Raw genomic sequence first — 26815 nt, forward strand, 5'->3', positions numbered from 1 at the left:
TTACGTAAAAATGAGTGAAGAGGAAGAAAAATTTCCCGCCTTTTTATCCTCAACAGCTGATTATCGTGAAAAATGGCGCGAAAATGCTGCAACAAAGTACAAATCTATGGAGAAATCTTCTGTTTTCTGTGATATCATTGTTCAAGTTTTACTGGATTTACAATTTATAAGGTAATACATATTTTTATAAGAGTATTAAAAGAGTTGATTAATGATGTGTTGGATAATATAATTGTTGAAATATAAGTTACATCAAATGATATATAAAGGACAAAGTACCTCATAGAAATGTATTATAATTAATATTATAGTTTCAATTTTTGTTATTTTCAAAAAAAATTTATAACGCAGCTTTAAAGTTTTTCAGTTTATTCAGCTAACAACGTTAATATAACTTCGATGTATTTTAAAAGGTTGAAAAATGAATAGCTCTAACTAAATCAAATGGAACATTAACATATTTAAGGAATAAATAACAAGCAAATAAAAAACTCCATTTTGTTCTGCAATTATTTCTATTGTCTGTTATTGTTGCACTATTTAAAGGGACTGAATATGTACAAATTTCTCATTGATTAACAAGCCTTAATAGTTTTAAAGCACCTTTAGCTATACGGATCAACCAAAAACGTCCTATTAACAAAAATATCAATGATATATGTCTTGATTTCATATAAGAATTTTTTTCATGCGTAGTCCCTTTAAGAACTCCCCTGTATTAAAATAGCCGTATTAATTTTTAGGGAAAGATATGAGGATGGTATTTTAATGCTGCATGACTTAGGCAATATAAAAGTAGCAGAGCTTAAAGATAAACTAGAAACTGGAATGAAGGAGCTTTATGAAGGATTAAGAAAACATATGCAGTTACAGGAATAAAATTAATACCTTATACTTTTGTTTTATTTGTCCAGCTACACTATAATGAAGAGCATGTTATTTTTCGTACGTCCGTCAGTCACTTTTAAATAACATTTTTGTATTCATCACTGCAGTTTTTACCCCCTGCTATGCGCTCTCTTTTTGGCACTGCTCTCTTTTCTCTCTTTTTTTTTCTCTATCTAATTCTCATAACGCATTTATAGTATAATTAGGTACCCAAAGTGTTAAATATTAGAATACATTTAAATTTATGTCAATCTCTTAAAATTTTAAAGTGAAAGGTATAAATTTGATAATTTCAGGACTATTTATTTTCTAAATACGAATATTTTCTGGAACCAAATGGCGAAGAGGTATTTTCTCAAGAATTAAAATCTATATTGGGTCCTTCTAAAGAAGAGAAACCTAGTAATGGTAAGATTTCATATCCTTTTCTTTGGGAACGTACTTCCTTGTTTCAACTAAAAGCAAAGACATAATATTTTCAAGGAGGGAGGGGACATTGGGCTGTTTATTCACTAGTTCCCATTGTTTAAAAAACCGGGTTTTTTTTCGTTGGCTTAACAACTTTGGGGACTTTTATTGAATTTGATTGGTTGGTTCATCAAGTTGAATGTTTAAACGTTTCAACCACTTGTAATCTATAGAAGGGGTGATTTTGTGCATCATCTTTGGGAATGTAAATAAAAAAATCGGCCATTGTCTTATCCCTTTAGATCCCTGCATTATTTAAGTAAAGATTAAAATAATTTTGAGATTTTTGTCCCAAAAACACATGATTAAAAATTATGGATTTCTATTATGTTCCAAAACCTTTATGGAACTGTCATTTTATAAGTAAACTTCCTTTTAGAATTAACAGTTAAGCTAGAAGAACAATTAGAAAATTCAACAAATGGCGTAGAAGAAAAGGATTTAGAAAATAATATTAATACTCAAAGTAATGAGGAAGTTGATGATGATTTTCCTGTTATTGATCAGTTGGAAGATATCAACGATAGTCAGGCATTTGTTAATAAGAATATCATGAAAAAGTATTTACTTAAAGTTTATTAGGATTGGTTGATCGTAAAAAAAGCAAACAGAGTTTAAAAATTTACTTTTGAATAGGTGAGTGCCTAGGTATAATGAATGTTTTATAAATTTTTTTTAATGCTTTTAAGTCATTAGGTACCTATTTATTTATATCCTTATAATAAAGTAACAGGATGTGTATTTGTCTGTTTGTTTGTACTGAAGGATCTCGATAATCGTTGAACAGATCCGGTTCTCCTTTACAGTTTAGCTTCTCATAGGTCCTGGGATTTTTTATAACTTTTTTGGGGGAGGGTACCACCACCCTCCAAAGAAAAATCGCAAAAAAAACATAACTAACCCCATCTAGTGACGAAAAAGTAGTTTTTGGTGAACAGCTGATCTTAACATAGATAGAAGAACATTTTATGTGCTTCTTCCTAGAGGCCCCTAGGGACGTAGCCGCTAGTTTGTATATAAAACTGTTTTTTCCAATATCAAAAACCTTAGCTTTGATACAAAATATTAAAACTGGTCTCAAATAATGTTTTTTTTTAACAAAAATGCCTATAAAAGGGTTTACTGGATGATTTTACTGAAGAGAAACCAGACGTTAAAGTTGAAGTAAAAGGAAAGTTATTTAGATAATGATGTTAAAGAGTATTCATGACAGGGGAGTTACTCCCCATTTGTCAAACTAATTGTTTTTTTTTTGGGGGGTGGGGGGGGTGGGGTAAGGGTGAGGTTACAGGAGCAAAAAAATTGATGACTTCGCCATGCTAAATTTTAACGAATGAGGAAACATTCAGGACAGGTTAACATCCCCCTCCCTTTTGATTGTCTATGGTTGGTATTAAACCCATAGAAGATTTAAATAAAACAAAATAACTTAATGCAGACGAAAAGAGACTGTATGAGTGTGATAAATGCCATTTATCATTTAAAGCAAGGAAACATTTAACAATACACAAAAGAATACATACAGGAATTCATGTTTTCCTTATACTTAACTAGCAGATACGTCCCTTTTGTATTTAATAAGGTAAATAAGTGGCAGTGAAATAGCGAGAACTAAATCAGTTTAGTAGTTATTAAAATCTTAAGATTCAGATTCAGAAAAAGCTTTTATATAGTAGGATTGAAAAGGAATGTTTTATGACTTGGAAATAGCAGATGTTATTGCAGAAGAATCTGTAATACAAAGTAGAACGATGTCTCTTCGTCTGGCTGTCCGGCTGTCTGACTATCTGTTTGTCCTTCTGTTTGTCTGTCTGAAGTTTAAGATCTCGGTAACTAATGAACCGATTGGGTTCTACTCTATTATGTTAAAAAATGTTATCAATGAAAACATTGATTCAGGAGAAACGCCTTACAAGTGTACAGCCTGTGACAAAAAGTTTAGACAGGTATAGTTATTAATGTTATTCACATTTAGATATTAGTACCTATTACATTCATTTTCTACTGTCTAAGATACTTTAGTGTTGCAAAATCATTCCAATAAGAAATAATCGCCTAGAATAAAAATTTAATAATAAGGGGGGGGGGGGGAAGTTTTGACACATTTGCGTAAACCTGGCACCTAGACTTTATCTTTGGACTGAGAGGATAGGTTATTTGTGATAAAATCATTCTTATATGATGAATTTCACGAAGTTTTAAGTTTTTTTGGATAGGCCTCCAGGTTCCGGAGCTTCAGGCCTCCAGGTGGTCTCTGTACAGGTAAAAATGAAAAAAAAAAGTTACAGGTCAACTTATAAAACAAAATATGCATCTTTTTTAATATTATTCACATATTAGAAGAAAAAAGATGCATATTTTGTTTTAGAAGTTGATTTGTAACTTTAAAAAAATTTTCTTTTTTCATTTTTACCTGTACAGAGACCACCTGGAGGCCTGGAGCTCCGAAACCTGGAGGCCTATCCAAAAAATCTTAAAACTTCGTGAAATTCATCATATAAGAATGATTTTATCATTAATAATCTATCCTCTCAGTCCAAAGATAAAGCCTAGGTGCCAGGTTTACGCAAATGTGTCAAAACTTCCCCCCCCCCCTTGTTGTGGAATAGTTTGACCAGCCATTAGATTTCTTTGTACTTAGCTTAATCTTACCATGTAACTTTCATAAACAGATCTTAATTAATTTTTTCGATGCAAAAATCCAGTTGCATCCTGATTTAAAATATATATAAAGGATAGGTATAACCCAATAGGAAGTTACTTTACAATATAATATTGCATTGATTAAATTTTTACGCATACTTACGTAGGTAATAAATGTAAACTGAAAAGCTTTATTAATTTTACTTATCTCTTAATCGTCTTTTATATTCTTCATGTGAATATACGAACAATGCCTAATGATAATATTATTTTACTTTAGCTAAATTCTCTGAATGTGCATAAACGAACACATACGGGCGAGAAACCTTTTCATTGTGAACAAGTAAGTTTATTTATCAATCTCAGGGATTTTAAGGGATAAGACAATTGATAATGATTTGATATACATCCTCCGAATAGATAATCAAAAATACCCCCACTATGGAATAAACTATAGGTTCAATTATTTTGAAACCAATCATCAAAATTCAAAATTGAGCAAAAGTACCCAAAAGTTTTTTTACTTTATACTGAATTAGTAACTTGTTTTACTGCTATAAAAGTTATTTATCTTTAACGGGGGGGGGGGGGGTGACATGTATTTTTTAAAACAATGACAAACACTTAGAAAAAAGGCCAAAAATGAGTTACAGCCGTAATTTTTTCACACAACTATCACTTTTATTTTGCTTGTTTTGGAACTGTGAAAAATTAACGTTGGAACCGCCGCCATCGCCGTTTGTCGCAGTTATATTTTTTTTGTGTGCTATCAAATGCTACTTTACACATTGCTAAAGTCAAACTTACATAAATTAAAATATTTCTCGCCTAACAAGACAACCATACCATTTATGACAGCATACTTTTAGTAAAACCACACTTCTCTTCTCCTGCATTAGCAGCCTTCGCCTTTCCTGTCGTTCCTTATATTTGCACTTGACACTAGCGATTTTTTTAATATTGACATGTTTGAAATATTTTAAGAGTCAGATGATTGAAAAGTGTCTGATTTGGCGAAAAAAGACAAATAAAAATTCGGCGGGAAACGGCGATTTTTGGCGGGAGCGGCGGTTCAACCGCCGTTTCTTAACAGTTCTAAATTGTATCTCTTTAAGTTAAAGGGTGAGCAAAAAAATGCGTACCTTTTTAAAATTGAAATTGCGCGGCTTGTGTTAATAGTAGAAAAATACTACGCATAACGTTAGAACCGCTAAGAAGTCTATTTTTAGGAAATATAAAAAAGTTTCCTGTGCTACGCATAGTTTAGGAGCTACGTGTTAAAATGTCCCAACTGACTTAAAACATGACTTGCGAGTAAATTTTGGGACATTTTACCATCTGGCTCCTAGATTATTTGTAGCACAGGAACCGTTCTTATATTTCCAAAAAATACAGTTCATAGCGGTTCTAACGGTATGCGTAACATTTTTCTACTATTAACACAAGCCGCGCAATTTGAAATTAAAAAATGTAGGCATTTCTTTTTGCAAAATATCTTCTCTAATTTTTAGTTATATTTTAAAATTTACTCGCAAATCAAGTTTTACATCAGTTGGGACATTTTAACATGTAGCTCCTAAACTATGCGTACCACAGGAATCGTTCTTATATTTCCAAAAAATAGACTTCTTAGCGGTTCTAACGGTATGCGTAACATTTTTCTACTATTAACACAAGCCGCGCAATTTAAATTTTAAAAAGGTACGCATTTTTTTTGCTCACCCTTTACAAAAAGTGTCTTTCCCCGTTTGCATAGAATAAAAATTGTAATTAGTTGTAAAATAATGTTATTGATAACTATAAACTAATACTTTTCCTTTGATATGAATTTTTTTTATCCTTTAAAACCTAAATTGTTTTATTGTAGTGCAACAAACAATACGGGTCAAGTGCCGAGCTAAAAGCACACAAAAGAACACATACAGGAATAACTTTGGTCAAAATTTATTATTTTCCACTTTTGCAGCATAAAAACTTTGTAACTTTTTACCTTAATACTTAAAGGGAAAAACAAGGATGACAATATCCATTAAAGCGAAGCTCAAAATATAGACGGTGGGACAAACGAACATCAACACTTGTAGAGATTGTCAGAACTGAATAAACAGGAAATAAAATCAAAAGTCCAAGCACACAATTGTATTTAAAATTTTTTCAAAATTAATTAATTAGGTACCTATAGGTTAATGTTAAGAACATATTTACATTTTAAGGACATGATTAGTGATTACTTAGTTGCAACGCATTCTAAAATTTCTAACTGGTACAGAAATCACTATGCCAAGTTTGAAATCAATGGCACAATTCTAACATTCCGAAATTAACGATAAGAGTAAAGTTACGGACTTAATGACAGACCCTAATTATAGAAAACTTTCGTTTTTAAAATAAATATACCTAAGTTTTGCATCACCAGGAGAAAAACCATTTCAATGCACAGAATGTCCCAAAGCTTTCACATTGCATACAAGCCTTAAACATCATAGGATGACTCATACAGGTGAGCAAATGGATAGTTTTTATTATTGTATTTGTATTTAGTACAGTAAAGCTAGTTATAACAATTTTGATTAGGTTAAGTCCCAGGGATGCAAATTTTTATCCAAGTTAAATTCTTTCCCCCAAACTCTATTTCTATCAAATTATGAAGTTAAGGTGATTCATTGATTTCCCTAAGGAGGAGGTTGGGGGGCCCGGGGGAGTAAAAATGATGATAGAAAGATGATTGTCTGTCTGTCCGTCCCTTAAGATCTCGGTAACCACTAAACCGATCGGATTCTACTCTTCAGGGAATATACCTACTGGTCCTGTGGTGGTTTTAGGCTATTTTCTTGGGGGGTGGGACACCCCCAACCCCCCGAAAAAACAAAAAATCCCCCCCCCCATTTTTTTTGTAGGATTTCCTTGGTCCTTTTACGTATTTCGCCCAATTTTTTTTAATCACCTCTTGGGGCAAAGCCCCTAGAGGCTAGGGGCGAACCCGCTAGTATTGTACAAAATACATGTATCATGTTCTTCAACGATGGATATAGAAAACGTGGATATTGTGAGAGTCTGAGAGATTCGCGCATACCTTGAAAAAATGTTTCTCCTAGCTGATCAATATAACGATACCTTAAAACACTCCTTATGACCTTACCCTATCCCTTTACGCATTGACCAATATCCGAGAACTATATTAGCAATCTAAATTAACGACAAAAATTCCCATGTCACAATATCCAGGTATTCTATATCCATTTCTTTAACTGTAGGTGAAAAGACACTTAAATGTTTCTTCCAGGTCATTATAACGATACCACCAAACACCCTTCATTACCTTATCCCATTCCCTTTTCTGATCAATATAAGAGGACTATAAAGCAACCTAGATTAAAGACAAAAATTCCCCTGTGACATTTTTTTTTGAAAGGGTGTGCAAAAAAAAGGCGGACATTTTTAAAATTGAAATTGCTCGGCTTGTATTAATAGTAGAAAAATGCCAGGCATATCGTTAGAACCACTATAAAGTCTATTTTTTGAAATAAAAGAACATTTTCTGTGCTAAGTATAATTCAGGAGCTACGTGGTAAAATTTTCAAACTGACTTAAAACTTGACTTTACCTGTAGGTGAAAAGCCATTTAAATGTGACCAATGTGGACAAGGATTCATTCACAGAGGTCAACTCAACACACACATGAGATGCCATACAGGTAACAGATAACTACCTCCCCCTTTTTTCCAAAGACCATTGTCGTCTACTAGCAAATTATTTTCTGCCACTTGACTGTGTTAATATTCCCAACACTTTTGGTTAGTTTTCAAAGACCCAATTAAAAGGTAGTACAGGATCCTTGGGATGGGGATATACAGTTATAAATTCATCATCTCCCAACTTTTATTTTCTGAAATTCAGCCTTGGGTAGTTCATAGATACCTATAAGAAAGGTGTCTTTATTAAGTTAATCATTGAATTATGCTCTCTCTCGCTGGAAAAAGAAAAAAAAATCAATTCAATATTAACTAGGTGGGGCAGGGTTCTCCTTCTATTTCAAGACATCTAGAGATCTCAAGATGATTATTATCATCCACTTGTATGGTATGCGATACTATAACACTATTTAAGGATGTTTCCTCATAAACCAAATCCTTTCATTGCACGACCTTTGGTCTGAAAGTTCTAGATGTTCATGTTAGTGAGTTTCGCCTGTTTAATTCTTTCTATTAGTGTCATTCGCCTGGAATGGCAGTAAAAGGTACCAATTTTAACGTCTCTTGTATGAAGTGGTATGGTCAAACCCGCCACCTTCCCGACAGCAATCAGGCATGCTTTCATTTATGTGAATGTCGAGGGTATACCTAGTTTATTCAATATAATCAATTTTTTAAATATTTTTTTTATGGAAGACAATTGTTTCACTACTAAATAAATCATCAGTTCCAATTCAGATGTATAAAATGAGGGTTTTAAAAAGATATGTCTTTTCTATTAAAAGGAGAGAAACCATATAAGTGCGACCAATGTGGACGTGGATTTACACGAAGTTTTGACCTGGGCACACACATGCGCACCCATACAGGAGAACGACCGTACAAGTGTAGTTTTTGTCCGAATGCTTTCGCCAAGAAACATACACTGGCTAATCATATAAGGTAAGTAAACTTATTTGGAAATAGATTCTTCTTGTTTGATACAAAGAATATTAAGACATAAGACATTGGGTGATAAATTGAAATACATATTACCTAAAGATGTTAAAAATATTGGTTGAAAGCTTAGACACGACATGTTTGGAATCAAAATTCAATTAATGTACCCAAAGTTTTGAACGGTCGTGAAACATTGGTTACCTGTGTAAACTAATTTACAGTATAATGGGATTTAGTCCCTTTCGTGGCAACGCCTCTTATGGGGTGCTTCGTCGTATTTTCACAGTAGCTTTTCCCCTATTTCTAACCTAACCTAAAATAACTTATCAAAAGCTAATTTGAAAATACGACGAAACGCCCTTTAAGAGGCGTTGCCAGGAAAGGGACTATACCCGTATAATGTTCCATACCTCCCTGATTGATACTCTTGGCCACGCTTAGCCAAACAATTAAAAAATTAGTCATAATAATTTTTTTCTTTGATAAAAATGATTTATTTTTTGGATGGGCCACAGAAGATTGTAGAGATCTATATTTCTAGGAATAGGATAGCTGACATTGCACTGCTGTAAACTCTTTTAAAATCCATGTTTTATTGGCAGCACTGGCAGTGGCTACGGCTACGACTACGACTACGACTATGACTACGGCCACGGCTACGACTACACATTTAAAGATCCAGCTCAGTTTTGTTATATTTTTTATTTTAATAGCCGTGGAAATCTGTTTATGTTATGATAACTTTAATTATATTTAGGATACATACAGGAGAAAAGCCATTTAAATGTGAATATTGTGAAAAAGAATTTCGACAACAAGGTGACATGGCGAAACACAGGAAGAAAAAACACAGCAGTATTGTTATGTTGATATCATAAGTAATTAAGTATTATAAGATATATTTTAAGTTAAGTTTGTCACATTGCCTTTTTAAAAAAATTATTGCACTTACAGTATGATTAGGTTATATCGGAATGTACGTCCGTTCAATGGTTACTTTAAAATAGTCCAATTATGATCTGTGTGGAATGTCTAGTGACATGACCGTCACCTCTTACACATTTTTTTCAGGGAGGGTGGGGACATCGTGCTTTTTATTACCTTAGTCCCCAAAGTTTTTAATAACGTTTTCTTAGTCTTTGGCTTATCAACTTTGGGGACTTTTCCTTTTATATTGTGCTATGATATTTACATCTGGCTTGATTTGCTGTCGTTAAAACATTAGATCACATCACAAGAGTTTATTTATATCAATCTACTGTACTACAGTTTGCTTATCTATTTTTAATTAAAGTATTGATATTTTTGATGTATTTTAAATCTGAAATGCTTATTTTACCATAAATTTTATAAATATATCAACATTTTGAGACATTACAAATATCTAAAAAGACAAGTAAAAAACACAAAATTTTCAGACCTAATGCATAAAAATGGACCCTGATTTGTTTCTACCCCCTTCTAAAATAAATCTTCCAAATATTGAAGCAAAAGAAAACTGTAATAATGAGAGTTACATTGAAAATAATTTTACTGAAGATGATCTTAAAAAATCAGTATCTAATAGAAAGGTAACTTATTTTTAACTTCTTGAATTTATGAAAATTTAATGGAATAGAATCATGCATTCCAAAAAATAAATTTAAACATATTATATTCCGAGAGAGAGGGTACAATTTGTTGTTTATTACACTAGTCCCCAAAGTTTTATAATAATGTTTTTTTATTCGTTGGTTTTACAACTTTAGGGATTTTTAATTAAGTTTTTTTGGTTGGTTTATTACGTTTAGTGTCCAAACTTTTCAACCACTAATTGTAATCTAAAGAAGGGGTAATATTGTGCATTAACATTGGGGAATGGGATGTACATTGTAATGTACATCAATTTATCGGCCATTGTCTAATCTCTTTATATCCCTGTATTATGTTTCAGATTAAACTAAAAGAAAACCCAACTTCTAAATCCAAAGAAGACAATCATGCATTAGAACATATAATACAACCTGAAAATAACTCAAATGAAAGATTATTTGGTCAAGACAAAAGTAACTATGAAGATGAATGGTTGCTACATAAACAGTTTCTGTACCTGTCAAAGTCAAGTCTGGCAAAAGCAAGGTTTGTTTATTTGATCGTTAATAAAAGAACTAGTAGCTTTGCCCCTAGCATTTAAGGGCTCTGCATTAGAAGGTGTAGGGATCAAAAACCAGAAAAATAGCCTTAATCCATCCCAAGACGTATTATCTAAAATTAAAATGGCTTAAAACCAATCTGGGACCATTGGTAAGCTTCCCTATATTTGAGAACTCAATAGCTGCAGTAATGAACGAAATTTTAAGCTTTAGGAAAAAACTTACTACTTGATATATAACAGGATTTTCTCACTGTAATTTTCAATTTAAGAGGTAGTAGGTATACTTACTTGGGTATACTTGTGTTCTTTATCTTCTAGCTCCTCATCTAGAGAAATGGTTGAAGATTTCTGCTCGTTTCAATGTTGATTCATCCAGGCAATTAGTTTTTTCTTGAATTTATCTGTTGAAGTAGAATGTTTTATTTCCGATGGTACAGAATTCCATGATTCGACAATCCTGTTGGTGAAGAAGTTCTTTCTAACCTCAAGTCTTGAATTTTGCTTTACTAAATTAAGTGGTTCACTTTGATTTCTGGTAATGTTTCTGGTTGTACTATCTTGCTGGAACTTTAAACTCAAACTTATTTCTCCAATGTTGTTTGCCACTTTAAACATTTGAACTAGGTCAAACATTTTTCTCCTTTTTTCTAAGCTCCACAAGTTTAGCTCGTTAAGCCTGTCAGGGTATTCATTTGAACTTAGGCCAGATATCATTTTTACAGCTTTTATTTGAACATTTTCTAAAGCATCTATGTCCGCTGTAGTCCATGGTGACCATACTGAACTGCTGAACTCTAAATGTGGCCTCACATACTGTTTATAGAGTTGTAAAAATACACGTCTATCCCTGTAATGAAAACATCTAGTTATTTTACCAAGGACTTCTCTAGCTTTCCCTACAGCTTCATTTACATGTTTAGATGGTTTTAAATTTTGTGTAATACAGATTCCAACATCTCTTTCAGCTTCCACTTCAGTTAATTCTTCTCCATTCATAGTATATTTGTATCCAGGATTATTTCTGCCTACATGCATGATTTTACACTTTTTAGTATTGAAGTCCATACTCCAAGTTTTACTCCAGTTAAAAAGGTTGTTTAAAGTATCTTGCATTTGATTGGCGTCATTTTGGCTTCTGATTTTTTTGGCTCCTTTTGTATCATCAGCAAACTTCTTGAGTACATTTAGATTTTCAACTTGCTCATCAAGGTCATTGATATAAATTATGAACAAAATAGGTCCTAATACACTTCCTTGAGGTACTCCAGATATAACAAAGATCATGTTTGATTCAGCTCCTTTGACAAAAACAAATTGTTTTCGGTCTTTCAGCCATTCTTTAATCCATCCAGCAACTTTTCCAGAAATACCATGAGCCTCAAGTTTGATTAAAAGCTTAGAGTGGGATATTTTATCGAATGCTTTACTGAAGTCCAAGTATACAATATCAACAGGTTCACCATTATCCACATATTCAGTTATCTTGTCCATAAATTCTAATAGATTTGTTTGACAAGATCGGTTTTTCATAAAGCCATGTTGGGTTTTGTTTAGGAGGTTATTATTGTTGAGGTGTTCTGATATTTTTTCTCTTATTATGCTTTCTAACATTTTACAAACAGAACTGGTTAGAGAGACAGGTCTATGATTTTCAGGTTTCCCTTTGGCTCCTTTTTTGAATATTGGTATGACTTTGGCATTTTTCCAATCTTCGGGTAGTGTACTTGTGTCCAAGGATTGTTGAAAGATTAGCATTAAGGGATACAAAAGAGCAGGTTTTAAATTTTTCAGCAAACTAGTATTTATATTATCAGGTCCAGGAGATTTGCCAGGTTTCAACTCATCTATTTTCCTTTCGATATCTTTCATAGTTATTTTGATATCATTGAGTTCACTGTTAACATTGGCTTTATTTATATTCGGTTTTGTTCCATCATCTTCAACAAAAACACTTCCAAAATAGTTGTTTAACATATCTGCCATAGCTTTTGGGTCAGTAACAGTATTTTTTTGGGTATCAATCAAGGGGCCAATGCCAGTGTTCTTACCAAGTTTTGATTTCAGGTAGGAATTGAACTTTCTCTTCCCATCATTTCCAGTTTTCTTAGCAATGTTGACTTCGATTTTTCTCTTAGCTCTTTGAATAGCTTTTTTTGTTTCTTTGGCTATGACGTCATATTTCTTACAGTCCTCATCTCTCCCAGTTTTTTTTTTAGCTTGTAATATCTTGTTTTTTTGTTTAGTAGACGTTTAATGTAACTATTAAACCAGATTGGTTTAGAAGGATTTCTGGTAGCATTTATTTTAGGAACATTTTTGTTTATAGATTGATTGATAGAAGTTTTTAATTCTTGCCAATTTTTTTCTATATTGCCATTCAGTTTTTCTGTCCAATTAACTTTTGAAAGTTCCTCGTTCATAGCTCTATAGTCTGCTTTTCTCCAGTCAAATTTTGTGTAGCTTGTTTCTTCTTCATCTAAACCATGATTAGTTGTAATTAGAAGCATGACGTGGTCACTGTTTCCTAGTGGGCCAAGATTTTCAACATTTAAAATGTTCTCATTATTTGATAACACAAGATCAAGTATATTATTTCTGGAGTGGGTAGCAAAGGTAACATATTGGTGGAAACCCTTGTCAAGACATGTATTTAAAAAGTCTTTACCTTGGCCTTCACAAGACAGGTTCTTCCAATCTATTGCAGGATAATTTATATCGCCAACAATCACACTATCAGTAGGGACATTTTTGATAATGTCTAAAAGTTTATCACAATTTTGTTTATTTGAGCTTGGTGGTCGATAGATTAAAATAACATTAGTAGTAAAATTGTTTGTCAAAACTTTAAAGTTAACAAATTGATTAAAATCACTTTTAGGTAATATTATTGTTGTTTGTATTAGTTGTTTAGAAAATTTAAAAATGGTTGGATTTTCCGTTTAATTTTAGAATGTTAAACTAAGATATCCATTAATTTTCAACTATTTTTTTTTTTGATTGAGCACCTTTGTGATCGGTTACAAAAAGTGGTTGATCCAAACACCTCCCCCCCCCCCTTTTTTTATTTTAGTAGATCAGATGACTATTATTTTTTACTTATTAATCTAAAAATCTTCTTTAGAATGTTTAACCTTGTGAAATATGAAAGTCTTTGCGATGAATCTTTAGAAGCTAAATTTTCAATTAAGGTAAACATTGTTTGAAGACTAATAATTCATTGCATTTGTAGTATGTCGACTAGTTAACCATAGGCTTTTCTTGCCTTTTAGTGGCTTAGAAAGTCATATAAATCTAGACTAGCATTATTCGGAACATATTATTTGACTTATAAGTTTTATGCTATTTTACCCAATCGTCATATCTTAGATATTACATCACCTTCAATGGATGAGAGAAAAATATGAAAACGGTGTGAAGTTACTCTATGAATATTTAATCCCTTACAATAAAACAGAAGAAACATTACTTGGATTTACCTCAATTTTTGAAGGCCTAGAAAGGCATACAAAGTTACAGATAGAAATACTCAATAGATGTGATGATAAACTGGATGTAGAGTTGCCAAATGAACCATCTAAAGAAGAAATTAAAGAAGAAAGTTTACAAGGTTTGTTATTTGATTTTTTAAATGCTAAATTGACTGGTCATTTAATCAGTTTTTGGGTCTATGAAGAATAAGAGAGGCCTAACTTGTTTTCTAAAATGCTATACAGTCTCAGATGTAACTTTCTCCCCTCCCTTTGCTCAAATAGGACATTAAAAATCAGCCTCATATTATTAATTTGTAATCTTTCATATCTAAAACAGTACCTTTTCACAATAATAAATTTTTTTTTGACAACTTCTAAACAATTAAGGAGAAACAAATGATGAAGCTACAATTGATGACCATTGTCCTCCTTCTGTTCTTGTAAAATTGGAAACTGATGGGGAAAAGGAGCTAAACACTATTGTTGAAGAAGATAATGAACTTGATAAAAACGATATTGTTGATTTTGCTGAGGTGTTTGACTTGGATGATAATCTTGAATATAACAGGTTACAAATTTTTTTAAAAATTATTAGAATAGTATCAGGGCTCCTAAGGTGTAAGACAATTGACGAGAAATTGATGTACTTTGTACAAACTAAAGATAATTAACAAAACTACTGTGTTCTTTCTAATATCTCCGCCCCCTCTCTCTTAAATAGCATACACTGAGCAAAGATTCATTTAATAAGAAGATTGGGGAAAATGGCTGTTTGTTTATTTAAACTACAGCTCTTCCTCTCGCCCTTTTTACAAAAGAAAATTTGAGGGATGATTCAATCATCCCTTATCCTTTCCTGCAAAGATAACAAATGAAATAGCAAATAAAATTTATAGGGAGTTAATTATGAGTTAAGTACAATATTCTTCGAACTTTGATATTTGTACATCACATTCCGAAAATGTGGTTGTTTGCATATCCTAGTTATAAGCATTATTTTTTCATTCAGTGAAATTGAAGAAGATTTATCATCCAAAAAGGGACAGAAGAAACGAAAGCGAGGGAGACCACCTGGAAGATCAAAAACAAATAAAACTTCCATTGATATTAAGTAAGTATATCTCATTGTATAATAAAACAGTTAAAATAATATGAGGGTTACATTTAGAACACGTTATCTTTGTTATTGTTAATTGTAGAAAAAAGTCAGGTAGAGTAAAATTAATCTACAACCCTTGCCTTAATATTTACTTTATAATAATATAGGATAAAGCTTTTGTAGAAAATTCAACTTTGAATTCATATGTGCTTTTCTTAAGTCTAAATTGTATATAAACATGTTTAGGCACATATCAGATGAAAATCAAGTTCTGGATAGTAAAGAAAATGTTAATGATGAATGGAAATGTGATCCTTGTAAATTAAAATTTGTCGATAAAGATAGGTAAATCATATGATTTTATTTTGATATATTAGAGATGGTTATTTATCTAAAATGGTATGATTAGTTATTTAGACCTCTATAACTGTTAAGCAGTGTGTCCTTCGGACCGACTGTCGTCTATTGTTTAATAGTTTCAATACTTTTCTGACTCTTCAGTTCAACAATCTATAAATACGCATTTACTTTTTAATACTTTAAATATACCTATGTTTTTTCTTTCTTTCTCTTTTTCATCTTCTCTGTTTCTTCTTTTATCTTTCTTTTCTCCCTTTTATTCTTTCTTCGCTCTTTCGCCCTTTTTTCTTTCTTTCACTTTCTTATATTGATTTCCCCTTATGTGTAGGTTTGGTTATAATTTTATGCAGCTTCGCTTTGATTGTATGAAATCATCCTTGTTTTCTATATTAAATATTAAGTTTGTTGGAGCATACCAAAATACACAAACCATATAAATGTGAAGAATGTAACAAAAGTTTTGCAGATAAGAATTATTACAAAGAGCACAAGAGAATTCATTCAGGTATACTAAAAAACGTTTATTGCTTTCCCTATAAGTACCTTGTGAGCAAGGAAACCCCTCCCTGACCCTAACAAATTTTAAAAGGAGTTGTTTTTTATGCTCTGGGGGAGGTTCTAATGCTGCGTTGCCTATACATGCGGAGCCCTAACCCTGCGGGACTATTCTTAACTCAATACTGACCTAAATTAATTTTTTTTAAATTCAAGAAAATGATCAGCTGTGATTTTACGAAAGATATTTATAAACATCGTTTTAAACTTTTGAATGTTGGAATGAAGGTCCTGTAATATGCATTTCAATACAAACCTGTTTTTTTTGTCTAAATTATTTTGTTTAATTTTAGGAGAATCTCTGTATGATTGTGATCAATGTGGAGATAGTTTTGGAAATAGACAAAGACTAAAGGAATCATTTTAAAAAACTAACTTTTAACTCAACCCCTATTTTCTTATAATAAAGTAACAGGATGACTGTTTGTACCAAAGGATATTGCTAATAGCTGAACCAATCGGGTTCTCCTTAACAGGGTACCACCACCCTAGAAAAAAATTACCAACCCCCCCCAAAAAAATAATTTTTGAATTAAAATAAAAATTGGGTTAGAGGGGGTGATGTTCGGACCTCCCCCCCCCCCCAAAAAAAAAAAAACTGTTTATGTTTATGCCTTCATTTCCCTTAAAATGCCCAGCGAGCCAAGAAACCCCTTACAGGTGTCATATCTTCTTCTGATTAGACACTTTGAGGAAAACCGCCTTTTTTACAAAGATAAGATCAAAGAAGTGCTGTTATTAATTTAGTGCTCTTGAAGCATATTTATTGTTTATTGATTGCATATTTCTTCTTTGTATTGCTCTCTAGAGAAACTAGCAAAGAAATTGAGAATTAAAAGACTTACACACGGCTAAAAATAACTTTTTGGATAGAAACAAGGATGATAACATAATTAGATGGACGTACATTACGAATTCCTTGCACAACATGTATGTTGATTCCTGGGGATTCCTAGCTGTTTTTATTAAAAAGACATGATTTGATTGATACACACGACTTTTTTTTTAACTAAAATTAGTTTGCTAAAATGATTAAACATAACAGAAACATTATATGAAACATACAGGAGAAAAACCTTACAAATGCGACCAATGTTTTAAGGTAATTCTAGTTTATAGTAATTTTATACTTCTAAAATATAAATATACAAGTGTCTGCTCCCCTAGCATCTAGAGGCTGAAGCTGTGCATTTTAAGGAAAAATAAGTGACAGAACAGTAGACTTAAACCATCTTAAAACTTTAATATTATGTGAAATATAGCCTAAAACCGCCCCGGGACCTATGTGAAGCTTTCCTAAAAAGGAGAACTCAATCAGTTCAGTAGTTATTGAAATTTTAAGCTACAGAAGAAAAAAATCATAATACTTTATATTGGACAAACTTAATTAAAACTGACATAAATCTTCTTTAAAAGAAAGAACACAATCCGTATATTAGCTATTAATAACCATTTTTTCGTCTTTTAGGCATTTAGAAGTGCTTCAAATTTAAAAGCTCATATTCGAATTCATACAGGTCAGAATTTATTTTCAATATTGATATTCCATATTTTGGACGATTCTTTTGAGATTTTTATTCGATAATTGTTATTTATCGCATCGTATTAAAGACAGCTTTCCGCGGATACTTAAAATGAAAAATTATAAGATATAAACCGATGGGCAAAAGGCCATGGCTTTTTTTTGTGGAAAATTGTCTTTTTAAGTTAAAATGGTTTTTTTAAAATATATTTTGATTTTCACAATTATGTTTAATTTATTTTGCTCTTGTTGGAGTGAATAAATCAATATAAGCTTGGATATTTGTCTTTAGTTGTGGAAGTTTGCTTATCAAAGCTATGAAAACTTTTAAAAAAAGAAAGAGAAAGAGATTTAAACGCTTAGAATATCTGTAACGTACTTACATTAATTGAATCAAAAATAAATATAAATCTAATTTATGCCTGTATTGTGATAATATTCAACAAAAACAGTAAATTCGTAAATCAAAACAATGTACAAATTTAATCTTAGTTAAATCTGAAAGATATAAATTATTATGGCTGTATTTAAAAACCAAATATTATCAACAATCACAGACAAATAAATATTACATAATATAAACCAACATAAACGTAAAAATATATTACAATCATAAAAATCACATCTACTTCCATTGAATTATAAATTAATAATGAAATTTTACCAGCAGTTAACATTCAGCTGACGATTTTCATACAGCATGATTTAGTGCAGATACCGCGTAAAATTATTTTGTTCGTTAAATGTCGTCTTTGTATTTTCTTTTTCTTTGTATTGCTGTGACCCAGTTCTAATCAAGCAGATATTTATCGGTTAGAAGCCATACTGGAAAGGGATTACAAAAATAAAGAATTTAAGTTCTGTTTTCTGGATTTTTGATAGACTTAAAATACTTTTTAGGCGAGAAACCATTTAAATGTGATTTGTGTAGTAAAAGTTTTCCACAGAAGGCTGGTTTAGATGCACACATTCTCAGTCATACGGGAGAGAAGAAATTTCAGGTTAGTACCAAGGGAGGAAGGGGAAATTGGGTTGTTTATTACACTAGTCCTTAAAGTTTTATAATAAGATTTTCTTATTTGTTGGCTCTACAACTTTGGGGGCTTTAGTGAATTTTAATTCTTTGATTTATTAAGCTAGGTGATCAAACTATTCATCCACGATTTGTAACCTACATAAGGGTTAATTTTTGTATATCATTATAAGGGATGCATATGCACATAAATTTATCGGCCATTGTCTTATCCTTTTAGATCCCTTATTAATTGTAAGGTTTCTAAAATTAAATGACTAATGACATAATATGTTGCGTTGCATATTAGATACACTATTTGCAGTACAAAATTAATGAAAATTTTGAATTTTTATGATATGTAACTGTTATGTATAATAGTTATTTCTCGCATCGTATTATAAACAGCTTTCCGTGGACATGCCGAAGGCACGGGCTAAAAAACTGGTTTTAATCTTATGATAATAGATTTTTATATTCGTAGAAAACTGGATATGATATGATACGATTCATGAGTTTTTTAGTATGGCTTAGAACCGTTTCTAATCCAGCGGATATTAATCGGTTTAGAAACCATACTGGAAAAATGTTTATTTGTCTACTTGATAGTTATGGCTATTTGATTGACAGGCTTATTTAATCAGGGATCTATAGAGATAAGATAATGCTCAATACATTGATGTATATCCTCAATGATATTACACAAAATTACCCCTTGTATAGATTACTTTATTTTAGTGTGACCAGTGCTGTAAATCTTATCAACAAAAACATTCTTTAGAAGAACACATGAGAAGTCATACCGGTTAGGTTTTTTTTTAAATTCAACCATATCAATGGAATTATTATTAAAGATATACCTCATTCCCCTCCTTTACCCCATCCCCTCCCCTTCTACTGGATAAAAAGGCCCGACTAATAAATGAAAGGGAACATTGCAACCTAAATAGACGACAATTTTCTTCCTGTCATAATATCCACGTATATTCCACATCCATTTACTATATCCTATATTTCAAGTAGCAAAGTCTTATTGTATGTCCGTTAAGATTTGGGAACCACTGAAGCGTTTCATGTAAGCTTAACAAAGGTTCCAGGGTGGGTATTGTTTTCAATTAAAGTTCGAGGCCATTTTTATAACCGTTGACTCAACCTTTCAACACACAGTCCCTAGTTTTGAGGGGTAAAGTCAATATTATAGTATTATGTTCAATTAATTTATTAACAGATCTATTCCTATTTAGTATAGATGTATATACAGATAACTACCTGCCTTCCTTTTCCAAGGCCCTTTTTGTCTGCTAGCAAAGAAATTGTTTTTTTGCTACTTGGTTGATTTTCAAAGACCCAATTGAGAGTCGTCACAATGTTCTTGGGATGGGGACATACAGTTACTTAACCCCTTCCCCCTCCGTATTTTACCCTAATCATTTATTAATCTGGAAATATTTATTTTCATATTGTTTAAAATGAAAACATGAATGATTTTAGGCGAAAAAAGATTTAAATGTGAGATCTGCTTTAAAGAGTTTCTCAATTATTCCACTCTTGTTCTACACATAAGAAGACACAAAGGTTAGACTTAGAAATTATGAATCATGGAATTCGGGCATATTCAAAGTAGCTTTTCTCCTATCTTTAGCCCCAGCGGGGCATTCATTAACATTTGCCTAACATACCCTAAAATATCCTATCAAAAGAGACTGAGAACATACTACCAAACCCGCTACTTCGTTTTCTCTCCATGATCCGAAAATATTATTTTTAAAAATTTAACATTTCTTAACTATTTATGCTATTGAACTAGATTGCTAATACTTGTATTGATTTTTGCTGTATATGTAAAAAAAATTGGCATTACTAATTTCGAGTCTCAATGCTAATTGTGGATTTATTACATTTAATTTTTACAGGAGAAACCGCTTACCCCTGCACCTTTTGTACAAAAAGTTATGTACGTAAGTCAGAGTTACAAGTTCATTTAAGGTTTGTTTGTTTCATTAATTCTTGATTCTCAATTTTGATATTATAATATGAAGGTAGTTATATTCCCTTTTTAATTAAGTTTGAGTTATTATCTTTAAACTTTTTATGTAAGATTCACTTTCAATTTATCAAAAAGAGGGGGAGGTGAAGGCGGGTGTGACACTTTATGAAACCAAAATTAAAAGTTAAAGCAACCCGTCTAAAAACGGAAATACAGCATGGCGGTAGATTTTAAGAGGTACAATGTGGATTCGTGGAACTATGAAGTAATGGCGGTGGACCTCTACTCTCGCCAAAAACCGCCATTTTCCGCCAAATATGTTTTGCCTTTTCTTGCCAAAATACCTAATCAATTTTGAATCATATCTTTGTCTAGTTAAAATTGTTTAGGTCTCATACTGGCGAGAAACCATTCAAATGTAATATTTGCTTCAAAGATTTCACCAGAAAAGATATCCTGAAGAGACACATAAACCAGCATCATAGCAATACTACTCTGTGATATTTATAAAATTTATACAGTATTTTATATCAGTATTATGCTCAAAAAATCTATTTATTTTTTTACAAGTTATTGTATATTTTCAGAAATACTATGCATTAATATTCGATGACTGAAAATATTGTTTAAAGCAGGTAGGTAATGTTAATAACATTTATACTTGTTTGTTTATTACTGTAGGTCAGTTTAGGTTAGGCTATAATGGGTAGCCTAATCTTCGCAGGTGTTAATCATTTAAAAAAACGACCATCCCCCCACCCTTCCATATTTTCAAAAAAGTATTAAAAAGGTGTGGAGGGGGGGGGGAGTTCATTGCTGGCAAGACACTGTGCGGGAAAGCACCAATTATTTAACAAAAAAAGATTACCAACATTTTCCTGAATTTGTGTTCCTTGAACAATACAAACTTTATACCTACTACTTACAAGTCTTGTGTCCAAACCCTATTAAACAAAATCTGATCATGACATTAAACTTTCCCAAACACGTAAAAACTTTTGTTATTATCCAATTAGGTACCTTCAATGACTTTTGTAAAAGCATGCTATAGTAAGAATAAGAACTCAGACATGTTTTCTATTATTAATTCACTTTAGTTGTCTTCTATTATAGCTTTTCTTATTGTTCACAGGAATAATTTATCCTTTTATTAAAGTAATAGTATCTCCGTCTGTCTGTGTGTACCGAACCGAATAGCTGAACTGATATAGTTCTCCTTTACGCTGTAGCTTTTCTTAGATCCTAGGAGAGGTTTACAGCTATTTTTGGGGAGGGTACCACCACCTTCCTAAGAGAAATCGCCAAAAATTAAATACCCAAAATATTTCTAAAATCCACCGTATGCAAGGTTGGCATATCGGGCGGGCGGTTTTAGACCGCCATTTATCGGTCCTTTTGGGCAGATTTGGAAACCCCTCGTTTTGGGGGGTCAAAAAAGGGAAGGGGGTGAAAAAAGGGGGTCGGCCTATATCATCGTTAATCCAAAATATGACCACTGACATTTTCAAATATTTTTTTTTCTAGAATGGAATATAAAGAGGAAAAGGGAAATTTATTTCTGTCTATGTCTCCTGAAGAATTAAATTTCTCTAGATCTGTTCAAAGGAAATACACCAATGGCTTTAAAAATAATTAAGAAATAGTTAATGTTTAGGAATAAGTTAAGATTTAACGAGATAGGCAATTTATGTTTTATTTCTATATATTTCATGAAGACGATTAAATTAATCTGTGCCCCTTTCTGCTCTTAATAAACAAAAGCTCCCAAAGCTGGAAAGATAGCAGTATTTTTAAGAAATTAAGAATAGTTATTTCTCGCATCGTATTAACAGCTTTCCGCGGATATAGAATGTACAATCATGTATACCATTGGATTACAGACAATTTTCCACAAATAAAAATAATAAATGAATACCAGTTTTACATTTTAATATCCGTTGAAAGCTGTCTATAATACGATGCGATAAATAACCATTTAATAAAATTGAAGCCATTGATTATTTGAACAGAAAAAGTTATAATGAGCTTTTTAAGAATTATTCCGGATCTGAACCCACCATCCTGTCTTTGAATGAACTTCAGGTTTGTTTATTTATTATTTAACAGTGAAGCCACCTTATAATTATATAATGTGGCTTCTATGTGGGCCTGACGATTTATAGATATAATAACGTTCAAAATATTGATATACATAATTTTTGTTATTTGTGGATGGTTTTAGGTTATTTTGATTTTAGCATTAGGATGGTTTCAGGCTTTATCTAACCCTTCGTACCCCCTTTAATGCACAGCCGCTGAATGCTAGGAGAGCAGCCGCTAGTAAATATATTAAATAACTGAACTACCTAGTCATATACAAGAAATGCACCCATAAGATATAATCCATATACATATTTAGAGTATTAAAGAAAAATATGAAGACGGATTGATATATTTTTACAACATCTACAAAACATTGAAAACTGAAGAACTTAAACATGGCTGTGATTTGTTATTTCTGGGGTTAAATCAGCTCATTCAACTACAAAACAGATTAACTGAAGAAATAAGTTTGAAAGAAAAAACTGAAAACACTCGGAAGGAAGTTTCCAAAAAAGAATTTTTTTTATTAGAAGGTAAACAGAATGATTGTTTTCTCTTTTTTTTTATTAACACGGTAAAGTAGAATATTTTTTATTTCGTCTGAAGCCAAAGATCTCAATATCTCTGAACTAATTGAGTTCTCTTTTTTAGGTAAGCTTCAAATAGGTTCAATGGTTTTATGCTAGTTCATTTTGAGATTTAGGTCTTAGGATTGTTTAAGCTAGTTCTACAGCAGCCCTTTTAAATACAGAGCCCCTAGAAGCTAGGGGCGCAACCGCCAATCTGCCAATATATTATAGAATTAGTTGTTGACTTAAAAATATGTACAATATTCAATGGCTGCATTTTTAAAAATAAAGGAGTTGTCATAGTGATGCTTTGCCGGCTGATTTTCATCTTATTAAGATTATTTTCAGATGAAACTTTAATCAAATTAGAAGGAGAACCCTTTTCAAACGAAGGACTTGAAGAAAAAACAATAAAATCAACAAAATCAGAGATAGACGAATATTCTGAAAGTTTTGATTGTGATGAAATTGATGATTGTAATAGTGATTATGAAGAAGTTATAAAATATGACTTTAAATCAAAATGCACTGAAGAAAATCCTTTAAAACACGAAGACAATCTTCCAAAAAGTAAAGAAGACAAAAATGCATCCAAGTTTCAATACAAAACAATAAAAAGGGATCATGCTTGTCCTTTATGCCCTAAGGTAAATATTTGAATTTGTTAAGTTGAGTTGCGTTTCTTTTTTCTCAATTATAATTGCAATTTTTCTGCCAGTCCAATATAACCCTTCCTTTCAAAATATTTTTTTTCCTTTGATATATCATTGACAGTAAATAGAGAATATTTTTGAAAAAATTCTAAGCAAATTTTTCTCCCAAATTCAAACATATTTCTCTAAATGAGGTACCTAGGTATATAATATTATCAACAATATATCTACTTTAATATTACATTAGCGGCTTCGCCACTAGCCTCTAGGGGCTTTGCCCCATGAGGTATTTTTTTTAAAAAAAATTATGGGCAGCACCAGAATTTGTTTTTTGGGGGGTGATGAATTTTCATTTTTGGGGGAGTTGGGGGTGTCCCACCCCCCAAGAAAATAGCCTAAAACCCCTATAGGACCAGTAGGTATATTCCCTGAAGAGTAGAATCCGATCGGTTCAGTGGTTACCGGGATCTTAAGGGACGAACGGACAGACAGACAGACGGACAGACATCAAGCTACTTTGTATTATAGATATAAAAATTAAGGATTTTTTTGTTTAGGTATTGAAATCAGCTGAATTCCTGAGAATACACCTAGAATTACATAATGTTACCTGTCCTATTTGTAAAAAAGAAATTAAAAATAAGAGAACTTTAAAGGTAAAAAAGGTTAATAAAGAATTGAATTGTGCACTTTTAAAATTATTGTAAGGCTCGGCATTTTCTCACTTTGCAACAGATTATTAAAAAAAGGTCAGTTTGATTGCTTTCCATTGCATTAGTGGCAGATAAAAACTTTTTAAAGAGATGCGGTTAACAAAATTAGCATGTTGATTTTTGGCATAAAGTACCTAGTTATTAAAGATTATCAAAATATGAGTATATTCGCATTTACAAGAGAATAATGTTAATATTGTTACATATAGAAGTTTTGTTGCAAATTAATCTTATTTTTTTGTTAATTTCAGATTCATATGAGAACACACACAGGAGAACGACCATATAAATGTGATGAGGATCAGGAAAGTTAAAACATTTACCTATAGCCTAGAAAAATTTACTTTTCTTTTTTATTTAAACTTTTTTTTAGTTAATTAAGGCTGCGCTTCTTAAGCATATTTTTATTTTAATATGGTATTTTCTAAATATGCCGGCAATTTACTTAAAGTGCCTAGTTCAACACAGAACCCTTCCCCCCTATATTGACCTAAATTGAAAGTAAGGTGGTCTATTGGTATTTCTTGTTACTTTAGGTTAGGTTATAAAGTGGTCATGGTAATCCCGCAGGAGTTTTTTGGGGGGCTTTATTCGCCTGTTTTTAAACGGACAGTTATCTTTTTAGTAAAGGGAATTACTACCTAAGATTTTAAGAAAACTATAAAATTCTTGTTAAAAATTTGTTTTTACTTGAACCAATGACATAGTGTTCTGCTGCATTTGCTCAACTATCAGGACTTCAAAAACATAAATTAATCCATTCAGGTAAGATTTGTTCTATAGTGACTGACTTAATTGGTCTCAAAGTTTTTATTAGCAAAGCTACTCTATAATTCTTTTGTCTGTCCGTCCGTAAAGGAGTAAGTCCTTAATGTTATGGGGGTAATGTGATGTTCTCGGCTGCTATTTCATGTGAAGAAACCCTAAACTTATGAGCATCCAGTGTACAATTCTCTTGTTTCGCCGGCCTATCAGTATAAGTCATTTGAATATGAATATTAAAACATAAGACATATGCAAAAAGTCTCTTGACCTATACACATCTGCTCTTTTAATAACTTTGTCCGTCCATCCATGATTTTTGTTCTTTGCTACTTATGGATATTGTCATCCTTGTTATCTATTAAATGAATTGTACGTTGTTTTGTAAAAAATTCGCAAAATTTTTTTTCTTATGTTGCACATCATTTACATAAATAAGGGGATTAAAACCACGCTAGATTACAATTTTTTGCAAGTAGATCTTGATTGGTTGGTACAAACTAGCATTTAATAACTAGTATTATCCGAACTTTACCTTTAATAAATATTAATAAACGAAGAGGGATAATTTTGTTCATTATAATTCATTAGGTTAATGTCCATTGTTTAATTAGATCCCAAGGTAAAACTTATTGTGCAAAACGAGTTTTTCAAGTAGGGCAAAAAAATATTATAACTAAATTATAAATATTGGGGTCATGGTAAGAAAACTAAGTTTCGGGTTTCGTCGCATTTTCACAGTTGCTTTTGAAAGTTTATGTTAGGTTAGGTAAGTGTTAGTGATTGCCCCGCAGGGTTATAAAATAGCCCCTGCAAGGGTTAGAGCCCCTCGCAGGGGCTAGATATAGTAGAACAGCTACTTTTAAAATAATACGGAACCCGAAACATATTTTTCCTTTCCATGATCCAAATATTGTGTTAACAACTTAATCCTGCTTAAATTTCTAGGTGAAAAACCATTTGTTTGTGACCACTGTGGCAAAGCTTTTGGCCGGAAAAAAAACCTGGAATACCACATCAACACCCACACAGGAGAAAAACCATTTCAGTGTGATCTCTGTCATGCCAAGGAATAATCTAATTTTAAAATTTTCGGATAAAACATTAATTTCCATTTAAAATTTTGTGTATAGCCACTAAAGGGACTATTCCCAAAACTTTTAATAAGCTGAATTTATACACAGGGACTTAAAAATTGGCATGATCTTAAACTTAAAAAATGTTAAAAGCTAAATGTTAGATTTGAATATTGTACATACTTTTAAGC

General features: G+C 31.8%; 3 protein-coding genes across 3 annotated transcripts; all 3 read left to right on the forward strand.

The window, feature by feature from the left end:
* Positions 1-4: 4 nt before the first annotated feature.
* On the forward strand, positions 5-10049 carry LOC145328936 (uncharacterized). The gene is made up of 13 exons (XM_080172895.1): positions 5-171; positions 744-870; positions 1182-1296; positions 1736-1887; positions 2473-2525; positions 2793-2878; positions 3253-3302; positions 4280-4342; positions 5867-5921; positions 6413-6499; positions 7610-7693; positions 8477-8633; positions 9388-10049. The coding sequence occupies exons 1-13, from the start codon at positions 11-13 to the stop codon at positions 9506-9508; spliced, it is 1311 nt and encodes a 436-aa protein (XP_080029021.1). The 5' UTR covers positions 5-10; the 3' UTR covers positions 9509-10049.
* LOC145328935 (uncharacterized) lies at positions 10043-21359 on the forward strand. Its single transcript, XM_080172894.1, has 16 exons — positions 10043-10201; positions 10564-10748; positions 13886-13952; positions 14131-14371; positions 14622-14802; positions 15244-15345; positions 15580-15678; positions 16095-16198; positions 16542-16601; positions 17292-17350; positions 17717-17765; positions 18671-18771; positions 19521-19587; positions 20274-20357; positions 20696-20768; positions 21159-21359. Exons 1-16 carry the CDS (start codon positions 10064-10066, stop codon positions 21268-21270), a joined length of 1722 nt encoding a protein of 573 aa, XP_080029020.1. The 5' UTR covers positions 10043-10063; the 3' UTR covers positions 21271-21359.
* On the forward strand, positions 21354-26725 carry LOC145328939 (uncharacterized). Its single transcript, XM_080172900.1, has 9 exons — positions 21354-21404; positions 22294-22372; positions 22777-22851; positions 23168-23384; positions 23769-24067; positions 24631-24729; positions 25038-25089; positions 25492-25551; positions 26497-26725. The coding sequence occupies exons 2-9, from the start codon at positions 22295-22297 to the stop codon at positions 26622-26624; spliced, it is 1008 nt and encodes a 335-aa protein (XP_080029026.1). The 5' UTR covers positions 21354-21404; position 22294; the 3' UTR covers positions 26625-26725.
* The last annotated feature ends 90 nt before the right edge of the window (positions 26726-26815 follow it).

The sequence above is a fragment of the Acartia tonsa genome, chromosome 9 (genome assembly GCF_053477335.1).
Source record: "Acartia tonsa isolate MP-2025a chromosome 9, ASM5347733v1, whole genome shotgun sequence".
Classification (NCBI taxonomy): Eukaryota; Metazoa; Arthropoda; class Copepoda; order Calanoida; family Acartiidae; genus Acartia; species Acartia tonsa.

Excerpts from the sequence above, each read along its gene's own strand:
- LOC145328936 (XM_080172895.1), top strand. The coding sequence starts at position 11 with ATGAGTGAAGAGGAAGAAAAATTTCCCGCCTTTTTATCCTCAACAGCT. Across the intron at positions 1,297-1,735 it reads AGAAGAGAAACCTAGTAATG|AATTAACAGTTAAGCTAGAA; the intron begins GTAAGATTTCAT and ends ACTTCCTTTTAG. Across the intron at positions 4,343-5,866 it reads AACCTTTTCATTGTGAACAA|TGCAACAAACAATACGGGTC; the intron begins GTAAGTTTATTT and ends GTTTTATTGTAG.
- LOC145328935 (XM_080172894.1), top strand. The coding sequence starts at position 10,064 with ATGGACCCTGATTTGTTTCTACCCCCTTCTAAAATAAATCTTCCAAAT. Across the intron at positions 16,199-16,541 it reads GCACAAGAGAATTCATTCAG|GAGAATCTCTGTATGATTGT; the intron begins GTATACTAAAAA and ends GTTTAATTTTAG. Across the intron at positions 20,358-20,695 it reads ACACATAAGAAGACACAAAG|GAGAAACCGCTTACCCCTGC; the intron begins GTTAGACTTAGA and ends TAATTTTTACAG.
- LOC145328939 (XM_080172900.1), top strand. The coding sequence starts at position 22,295 with ATGGAATATAAAGAGGAAAAGGGAAATTTATTTCTGTCTATGTCTCCT. Across the intron at positions 22,373-22,776 it reads ATTTCTCTAGATCTGTTCAA|AGAAAAAGTTATAATGAGCT; the intron begins AGGAAATACACC and ends GATTATTTGAAC. Across the intron at positions 24,730-25,037 it reads AAAATAAGAGAACTTTAAAG|ATTCATATGAGAACACACAC; the intron begins GTAAAAAAGGTT and ends TGTTAATTTCAG.